The 10,613-nt window shown below is 40.6% G+C and overlaps 1 protein-coding gene across 1 annotated transcript; it reads left to right on the forward strand.

Annotated features, from left to right (window-relative positions):
- LOC107641426 (protein FAR1-RELATED SEQUENCE 5-like) lies at positions 248-2,172 on the forward strand. The gene is made up of 3 exons (XM_016344920.1): positions 248-1,219; positions 1,295-1,546; positions 1,642-2,172. Exons 1-3 carry the CDS (start codon positions 248-250, stop codon positions 2,170-2,172), a joined length of 1,755 nt encoding a protein of 584 aa, XP_016200406.1.

Raw genomic sequence — 10,613 nt, forward strand, 5'->3', positions numbered from 1 at the left:
ATTGAGCGAGGAGGAGGTTCTCCGCTTTAATTTCGCAGATGTTGATATTGTATTTGAGTTCTACCAGCAATATGCAAAGCACCATGGCTTCGGCACGAGACGTTCCAGAAGCGAAAAACGTGGCGAAGTAAGGATACGGCAGGAGTTCGTGTGCCACCGACAAGGGTACCGATCCCCGAAGTTCTACTCAATGCCTAATTGACAAAAGAGGCCGAGGGCCGAGACACGGTGTGGATGCCTTGCAAGGATGCTACTTCGCATGGATGACGAATCAGGACGTTGGCACGTTACGTACTTTTCAGACGCGCATAACCACCACGTTCTTGAGTTGCAATTTTCTTCCATGCTCCTAGGCCATCGGAGGATGAGCGAAGCGGACATCGAGCAGATGAACGACATGCCCAAAGGGGGCACTGGCGTCTCGCGAATCCACGGTTTTTTGGCGAGTCTAGCCGGCGGGTATCATAATGTCCCCTACACAACAAGGGACATGCATAATGTAAATGCGAAGCAACGAAGGGAGGGTGGCCTAGATGCGGAATCATGCTTAAGCTATCTCCGAGAGTGCAAGGCAAATGATCCAGCACTGTACTACAAAGAAGTTGTTGACGGGGAGGGCGTGCTACAACATTTGTTTTGGTGTGACGGCACCAGCCAAATTGATTACCAGGTATTTGGAGACGTGGTTGCATTTGATGCAACGTACAAGAAAAACATTTACCTTTCACTTCTTGTAGTATTCTCCGGTGTGAATCACCACAACCAAATGGTTGTCTTTGCCGCTGCACTCGTGGAAGACGAGAAAGAAAAGACCTATGTTTGGCTGCTTCAACAGTTGCAAACTGCAATGAAAGGGAAGGCTCCCGTGTCCATAATAACCGACGGTGATAGGAAAATGAAGTCTGCAATCGAGGAAGTTTTTCCAGAGACTCACCATCGACTCTGTGCTTGGCACCTACTCCGAAACGCCACGAGCAACATCAGAAATTCTAACTTTACCAGGATGTTTAAGGATTGCATGCTTGGCGACTACGAGGTCGGAACATTCCAGAAAAAGTGGTTTGAGATGGTGGAGAAATTTGGCGTCGCCGATAAAAAGATGGGTACAAGACATGTACGAGAGAAGGCACAGTTGGGCCACAGCACACATACGAGTAAAGTTCTTTGTCGGATTTCGCACAACCTCAAGGTGCGAGGGCTTGCACGCTGTGATATCACGGTATGTTAAGTCTCGATACAGTTACACTAATTTTTATGTCATTTACATCGATGCTTGATGTTCATGCGTGCAAAGGAAGTGGAGGCTGATTTCGAGTGTGCAAAGGGTAACCCTGTTATAACCACCAACCTGAAACAGTTGGAGCGGAGTGCAGCCGAGAACTACACTCGGGCCATATTCTATTTGTTTGTTCCCATTCTTGACAGGGCCTGTGCAATGAGGGTGGTTGATTCTGAAGACAACGGTTCGTATTTTATCCACACCGTCTCTCGATACGACACTCCGGGGAAGGATTGGCATGTTATTGCAACGTCTAAAATGAGCGAGGTCCGATGCACGTGCATGAGAATGAAATGTTTCGGAGTCTTCTGCGAACATATAATTGTGGTGCTTGTTCTTAACAATGTTCATGAGATCTCAAGGTCAGAATATTGCCGAGATGGACCAAGGATGCAAAAGTTGTGGCGGTGCAGTCGATGGGCGTGCTTTGGGATTCTGTACAACTAACGCAACACTGGTGCCTGATGGATTGGTATCGGAAAGTGTACAAAATTGCATGTCACATCACTGAAAAGTTCCAGTTTGCAAGAGACATTGCCATGCTAATGCTGAAGCACTTCGAGAACAAAGATGCAGCGGACACCAGTTTTCCACCCGAGGGGCCACGGGTGGCAGAGCCCCAGCACGGAATCCACCCAGGCGCAATACAAAGGGTAACGGTGCTAATGGTGGAAAGGAAACCCAGAGATGTCATTTGTGCCGGGAGGTGGGACACAATGGGACGACGTGTCCGGACCGCCACACAATGGAGTCATCCAGCGCAGTTGCGGATGACATGGATTCGATGGACACTAACATGGTGGGTTAATCATTTGAAAGATGATCTAGTTAACATTTATGCCTTAATAAATGGTTCTAATCATTTGGTTTTTACATTGGTATCAACTCTATGATAACCTATCTGGGGATCTGTATGCGACCGCGGAGATTCCTTCGTTCCAATGCTCCGATAGTGACACGCATGCTGGGTTTGTTAACAACGACTTCACTGGGACCAACACGTTCGGGCCAGTCATGTCTCTCGCCGATTGAGCAAAGGGGGCCTATAGTCGTCACCACCGTGTGTTGCAACAGTAGGTTGGTCGAACCTTTTCACATTTTCTGGTAGGCGGTAGCCACACACCGAATATTGTCTGCATTTCATCTTGGTATAGAACCACTGTCTGAATTACAAAGTTGATTTTGTTAGAATACATATACATGAGGATCTCTATATGTTGTCGATGTTAAAAAAAGTTTTTGCTATGTTGGCTTTCGTTGGTATGTGGCTGTGCTCTAGAATTAACTGATTTTTATCATGTATTTTCAGTAAAATCATAGTGAGGAATCAACGACTGATTCCAGAAGTGGAGGTGTGAAGTGGTATCGTGCGAATAGCTGCAAATCCACTATCAAACCTAATGTATTATATATCGTTCGTTGTCAACCCTTTTGTTGAACCGGACATAGTAGTTAAGGGCATCTTTATAACGATTCTATGTTAAGTAGATATTTTGTATGTAACGTTTATGTGGATATTTAGTATGTAACATTTAGCCCAGTTATGGCTCGACGCAGTCGCATCGCACTGGTTCTTTGGGTTCTTTTGAAATTTATGCTTGAAAATAAAAGAGATTAAAGATATAGATATGTTGACATGCAACATTGTACTTTACAAACGGAGGCTAGAAAACAACATAGATCGGGTGTACTTGGATGGGGGCGGGGGATACAGGAGTTCTCAATATATATGCATGCGGTAGTCTTGCGGCGCCAGCCGCTCGAAGACACACACATGGCCGTGTCTTAGTTGGCATGCAGTTGCTAGGATAGACTAGCCTGTTCCAAAACATCCGTTCATCCTCCCGGGATAGTGCCTATACTGAACGGTCCACGCGCCCCTCTCGTTGGTAATCGAAATTGGGCTATCCTCGTAGTCTTTCGGCAGAGGTGGGACATTCGGCTGGAAACGAAAACATATTTTTTATTATAAGTGCAATGAAATAATTGATTAGAACAATAGCACCAGAAATAATTGCCGTTAAAATTAATCATTTATAGTATAGAATTACAAATTATAGTCCAATGTAATGTAATTTGCTAAGGACATATATGTGGACTGAGATAACACTTACGAGCATACGGGATGTTACTATGCTGTCGACGATGGGCATGACAAAGAATGGATTGGTCGATCTGAACCCATCGGCTATGTGCATTCTCCTGGGTGAGGGAAAACCCCTAAACCATATTCCACCATCCAGCTTAACCCCCATCCCCTACAATGAAAACCAAATCTTCTCAACGAAAACCTTATTATTGTTTCGCATATACCGTTTGCCTTCCCCACGACTTGTAATAACTTGTGTATAGGCGCATACTCAAGTTATATCATCGATTCATCGTCCAAAAAATCTTCCATACCAATTCAAACTAAGATTTATCCATGCACAAAAACAAAAACATAATAAAAATATATTTAATATGAGGATAACCATGCGTAAATTCTTAACAAAAGTGGAGATAATGCTTCATCGGTAATATCAGATACGAGAAGCATAAACAATAAATTTGGGAAACACAAACACTAAAATAGACATTTTTATTCGAATGCAAACAACTCCAGGAATACCCGAACCTCGTAATCGGCCAGGCACTGCACACACGAGACATGGGACAAATCTTCCACATCACCCATGGTGCCTCGGGTGCAGCAACTGGTGGACCGACAAACCTCAGGCTGTCCAGGATCAAACGGCTTAACCTCCACCCACCGACCCGCGAATACCTACCTGAAGACCTCTCTGCACCTTTCGAGCGCCCCAGAATCACGTACAATTTCAAAAAATTCAAGTCCCTTTCGCATGTGCTCTTCGTCTTCCTTGCCATTAGACAGTAGCAGCATCGCACACATGTAACAGGCTTCCAGGTCGCCCTCAGTTGCAGCCATAGTCAGAGTATCCATTCCATCGATGCAGTGACCAATCCAGACGAATTCAGTCATCCCCACCCGGAGTAGGGCAGCCGGATTTCTTGCCTCCGCGCAGCGTTCTAGGGACCTGTTTTCAAGACAGCCATAGTAGTATAAAAAGGACGCAATCGGCAACTCCAACATCGACGCCTCCTTGTAAACAGCGTCGGACCTCGCTGCACCCAGAAACACCTTGGAAGTCACCTGCATGTTGAACAGATCCTTAATCGAATACGACGCAACCTTCGTTGCAATCTTGACCCATATGTCGTGAGGAAGAAGATTCAGCAGGCATTCGTACTCAACGGATACGGTCCCTTTCTCTCCGATCTTCTTGGCTGCGTTCCTTTTCTTTCTGTTCTTCATGGAACCTCCAGCCATTTGCAAGAAACTTAGGCCAGGGATTTTGGAAAATATCAAGACGAGACACGACCACCAACGATACGTTTTGTGCTCTTATTATATCCTTTTTTTGTTGTTAAAATGGTTCAGTGCCTCGTACGTTTCTTAACCGATTGTTTTGAAAAAGTTCAGATAATTAATAGGGGACGAACGAAATACTCGTTTTTTAATTTTCTAGAAATCTGAAACAAAGACAAGCTTAAGTCAATACTTACCCCTTTATTTTAATACTAATGTGCTATCGTATTCAAATAATTTGGTTTTACAACGCAATAATTTAATGTTGACTGTTCGATTTTTGGGTTATATTCATGTCAACTTAGTTGCTTACTTTAATTACTCGCTGAATAAATGTTATCTTTTCTTCTTCTTTTTTCATCGAAATAGTTTAAATTAATCTTTTATTTTCCTAAAAATAAATCACCATTATTGACACATTAGTTACAAAAAAAAGAATACCAAGCAACTTCCTACTTTATAATATATATACATGTGCCCGTTTTTGACAACCCAAACCCTACTAAGTACTAACCCTTCTTCAATTCTTCTCTACCGTAACTCCTTCTCTCCACTTTCTGTCTATCCTTCTCCCTCTCCTTATTACTGCGACCCTCCACTGCTCTCTCCGCCGTCTGCCACACCGCCACACTCATCTTCGCACACGGCTCCCACTTCGCACCCTCGGCGTAACTTCAAAAGGAAGATTCGACGTCTATCGCCTGAGAACGACCCACTCAGAGAACAACTGTCATCGCCAGAACAAAAATCGTTGCTTTAAGGGTCGTCGTAGTCTGCCATATGTCGTCCTCTTCTTCCGAAAAAATTTCGCAGGAATCCGTCACCGACCACGCCATTAGTCCCGACGACCTCGCGGAAATCTCGATTGACACTCTTATCGACATCATCCGTGTAGATGAAAAGTGCGCAGATTATGACCTCGTTGAGGCCGCACTGGTCAGGAGGGAGGAGATTTTGAAGGCTAGACTTGTAACGACCAAAGCATAACTGAGGCGTGCAAAGGTGGAGATGTTGGCCGCCAAGTTCGTGTTCGAGGCGAAGAAGGATGAACTGGAGGAAGAGGAGAATGCACGGCGACGGCTGAAAAAGGAGTTAAAAATAGCGCAGCGAAAGAATGACGTGATCCTTCGCCAATTGGATGACAAAGCAAACGAATTGATGGCAGAAATCACCAAGCGCCGTGAACGGGAACAGCTTGAGGTGCTACCGTGGCATGACCTGGAACGCAGGATCGACGTTTTGGAGGAAAAGAAAAAGTTTTTGCTCCATCGGGGTCGTCGTCCAGCGCCGCACACGGCTCACAGCTCCAAAGATCCGGAGCCAGCCGGGCAGAATGAAGACGGAGCCGAAGTTATTTGACCTGCTGCACATGCTTGATATCTTAATGTCATGTTTTCCGTTGAGGCCTGTATGATCCTTTTATTTCCTCTGTTTGTTCTGTCTCCCATTTGATCTTCTATAGTGGAACTTAAACTCGGTTAATATAATTATATCTACTTTCATCTGTTTGTTCTTAATTTCAAAAGTCATGTGACCTGTTGACACACAATTAGGGATTTATGTTACGATGGAGCCAAATATCATTTCCAAATCATGATTTCGGACCATTTCGGCAATTATTTACGTGTGCGTTATCAAAGATGTGTTTATCGATTAATCCTTCCTTGCAGATTGGTATTACCCTACAGGCAGCGCGTTTGATTGTCACGAATGTTTACGTGATCCTTCTAATTTAAAGGCACATACCGTCATTTTACACTAGATAATAAAACAAAGGAATGTAGACATAGTATCATTTTTATGATATCCTAATATTATATCAAATTATAGGAAATAAACATCTTTCAAATTAGATTGCTTGAGTGAACAAAGAATACGAAGCCATTGATTGAAACAAAATTCAAAGTACTTCTCTCTCAGGTTATAATAAAACAATTAGTGCAATTACATAATAAAAACTCCTTAAAATATGAAAGCAAATTTTGTTCTTTAAAGGACAAGTATTCAATCTTTCAACCAGTTATATTATACGAATACAATCCCGTGGTTCAATTGGAACATATATGCATGTTCATTATTCAACGTTTCTACAGATTTTATACACCATCGTCAATTATCATTGCACATATAAAAAAAATCTCGTTCCCATTTTTTACCTGACCCCTTTTGATGACTCCCTATTGACTATCCAAGTTACCAGTTTTGTATAAATTCACTGTCACGGTCTAAGTTAGTACCCAGCCCCAGAAAATAATGGACGATGGTGTAAAAGGTTGATTGATTAAACAGTCTTCTGTCCATTCAAATGTGCAAAGTTCATATCAAATCCCACTCAAGAAGAAAGCATTATTTGAACTAAGTTCTATCCAAGATATGCATTAATTGCATCGTCTGTGCCATCCACATAATTAAGATAAATTAATTGATCAAACTAACAGTTTTTTAACAAAATAAATAAATAAATAAAATACACCATCAGTATGCATAGCAAGGGGTTAATGAAGGATCAGAACAAACTGACATTTGCTAGCTACTGTATTGGCGGATTACATAAAGATAAACCCACAACGGTATAGTCGGGGGGCGGATTAACAAGAGTGATAAACAGTCATGTTCATTCAAATGCAAACATTTCAAAGAACACCATGACATCGTTGAAAATGTCCCTGAAGAACTTCCTGCAGCTCTCGACCTGCCCAGAAATACGGATAACCTAAATCATTTGAACACCCCTTTGCACTTCTTCTTCGTCTTCGTGATCACACAGTAGCAATATGGCACACAGGTAACCTGCTTCGACGCTGCCCTCAGTTGAGGCCCTAGCAAGCAGTTCCATCCCTTTGTCACGGCGGCCAAACCGGAAATACTCCATGAACCCCTACCGGAGTGTAGCATCCATGTTTCCTACTTCCACGCAGCGATCAAGGAATCTCCTTTCAGGCCCGTCGAGGTAAACTAAAAAGTGCACTAACGGTTTATACGACATCGTCGCATGCTTGTATACAGCGTCTGAACTCGCCGCACCCAGGAACACCTTACACGTCGCCTGCATGTTGAACAGATCCTCAATCGAATTCGGTGTAACTATCGTGGCAATTTAAATGCTTCGATTTTACAAAGCAATAATTTAATACTGACTGTCCTTCCCAACAAAATAATTTAATTTATTCCATTACCTTTCCAAAAATAAAAGAGGCGCATTATTATTTTATTGAATAATAAAATCTCCTTAAAAAGCCACATCAAATTCTGCTTGTTAAAGGATAGGTATTCATCCTCAACTAATCATATTGCACAAATGCAATCCCGGGTTCAATTGGAAAAAATGTGCATGTTCCTTATTCAACGTTTCTGTTAATTTTATGCACCAGAAAAGTTGGTTTTACAGAGTATTTTAATTATTATATCCTAAGGAAATTTAAATATTTAATACTGTTGTTAGATTGTTCAGCAACTAATTATATATGCAATAACTAATTTGGTGTTCCTCTTTTTTTTTTTTTTGGTCCTGGGTGTTTTTATTGAATAATAAAATCTCCTTAAAAAGCCACATCAAATTCTGCTTGTTAAAGGATAGGTATTCATCCTCAACTAATCATATTGCACAAATGCAATCCCGGGTTCAATTGGAAAAAATGTGCATGTTCCTTATTCAACGTTTCTGTTAATTTTATGCACCAGAAAAGTTGGTTTTACAGAGTATTTTAATTATTATATCCTAAGGAAATTTAAATATTTAATACTGCTGTTAGATTGTTCATCAACTAATTATACATGCAATAACTAATTTGGTGTTCCTCTTTTTTTTTGTCCTGGGTGTTCCTCTTCTTTGTTCAGCCATGTTAGGTTTTTTTTTTTGGGTATTATAAAGAGGATCATACCAAACCAGTGATCTAGTTTTAACAAAATAATTAATAATCCAACACTCGAGACCATCATTGGTTTCAGAAAAAAAATTATAATCTACAGGCCCATTTGGATTGAGCCAAGTCCAACCAGCAGTGTTCCAACCTGACCCGCCGGACCCGAAAAGAGTTCTGCCTCTCCTTTGTCATTCTCTAGCCCACCATCTCCACGCTGCTTGGATCCTTCCTTGTTGATCGTCTCCGGCAAAGCCATACGTCTACCCGAAACAACACTCCTTGTTATCAACGACGATTGAAACCCCTTCCGGCGATAACACTATGCAAATCGTCATCCTCCGAACCAATGAGTCGCGACAGATGCGCCATTCGGAGAGTAGGCAGCTTTGCAGTGTGATTATGCGAGGGGTGGGGTGGGGGAAACTTCCTGCAACTCCATTGATGGTCAGTGACGGAAACGTAAACATCAACGCAATTCTAGTATGCGTCAAACGACGTCAACGAGGAAACTCCTTCCTTCCCAGCCCAACTCCATCGTCTCTGATTAAACATAACGTAGAATCATCAACCGCAAATAATTTCATCTTAAAAATCGTTAACTAATTCTACATAAACCTAGATAGTTTTCAGATCTAACAAAAATAACCAACAATAAAATAAATTTGTAAAATAGCCCCTCTGACACAAGATATTCACTAACCAATCAAAGGAGGGAATAAGAAGGGTGATCTCTACCATTGGATTAAAAAAGCGAGAGAGATCCGAGAAACAACATCCAAAGACGCACCGGTTAGCCGAAGATAAGTGCTATGTGCACTGGTGTGCCAAAGTTCGGCACATGAAATCCGTTCCCATCTTACTATATGTGAACCAGCAAGTAACATGTCATCATCATATTTTGACAATTTTTTCTTTTAAAAAGGAAAAAGAAAAACTTATTTTATTTTATATTTTCTTTTGATGTTCTAGCAAAATGCTGATCAAAGGAGAGAACAACTTATCCCAAAAATTAATTTTATTAAACAAAATAAATTGGAATGGTAAGACATACTCTTAAAAACGTTAAAATTCAGGTTTCAACAATTTTTAAAATAAAATCTTTTCCGCATTTAAATTGGTCATTTTTGTCAATTCGTAATTTTTATGAAAATGATTAAAATGATAATGTTACTCCTTACATGATTCTTTTGCACTGTATTTTGTATGAATTTATAGAAAAAATTATTAAGGATAATCAGAATTGAGTACATTCCTAGCGTATTAAACACTATGAGTGTGAGAATAAAAGAAATGCAGAGAGAAAACAAAGGGAGGCAAACAAATGATGGAAAAGAGAAAATGGTGGATAGTTAAAGAGCTTTTATAGAAAACTATTTTATTTATAGAAGTTAGGAAACTATATAAATGAGTGAAATCAAAATGTATTCAATCCAAAATAAAATAAAAGGAATTCACATATCCATAACAATTATTCATTTTCTTTCTTTTTTTTTCTCTTTAGTAATTATATAGCGAGTGTATTATTGTGAGTAGTGTTCAATTTCATATTACTTTGTAGCTATTAGAAGTCAAAATTCCGCTACAGACTCAACAATTGGTATCAAGAGCCAACATTATATTATTCATTATTTGAGTGGTAAAATTCAATTTTGAATATAATGGCTTCTACTAGTAGTAATGTCAAAGTAGGCAAATATGAAATCGAGAAGTTCAATGAAAAAAATGATTTTTTCTATTGGAGGATGCAGATGAAAAATCTGCTTATATCACAAAAGTTACACAAGGCACTAGCGGAAAAAGAGAAAAAGTCGGAAGGAATGGAAGATGAGGATTGGGAAGAATTAGATCTTGAGGCACGGGCTGCAATAATCTTATGCCTTGAGAGGGATGTTGCTTTCTTGGTGAACGAAGAAGCAACTGCAGCAGGCGTCTGGTTAAAGTTAGAGAGTAACTTCATGACAAAGACTCTAACTAACAGGATCTACTTAAAATCCAAATTGTATACATGCAAGATGGAGGAAGGCACCTCAATCCGAGAATATATCAATAAGTTTGAAAGGATCATATCAAAATTAAAGGATATAGATGTGAAGGTTGATGA

Source organism: Arachis ipaensis, chromosome B05 (assembly GCF_000816755.2).
Source record: "Arachis ipaensis cultivar K30076 chromosome B05, Araip1.1, whole genome shotgun sequence".
Classification (NCBI taxonomy): Eukaryota; Viridiplantae; Streptophyta; class Magnoliopsida; order Fabales; family Fabaceae; genus Arachis; species Arachis ipaensis.

Coding starts and splice junctions, on each gene's coding strand:
- LOC107641426 (XM_016344920.1), top strand. CDS start 248: ATGCTACTTCGCATGGATGACGAATCAGGACGTTGGCACGTTACGTAC. Junction 1,220..1,294: donor TTGCACGCTGTGATATCACG/GTATGTTAAGTC, acceptor ATGCGTGCAAAG/GAAGTGGAGGCTGATTTCGA. Junction 1,547..1,641: donor CAACGTCTAAAATGAGCGAG/GTCCGATGCACG, acceptor TGAGATCTCAAG/GTCAGAATATTGCCGAGATG.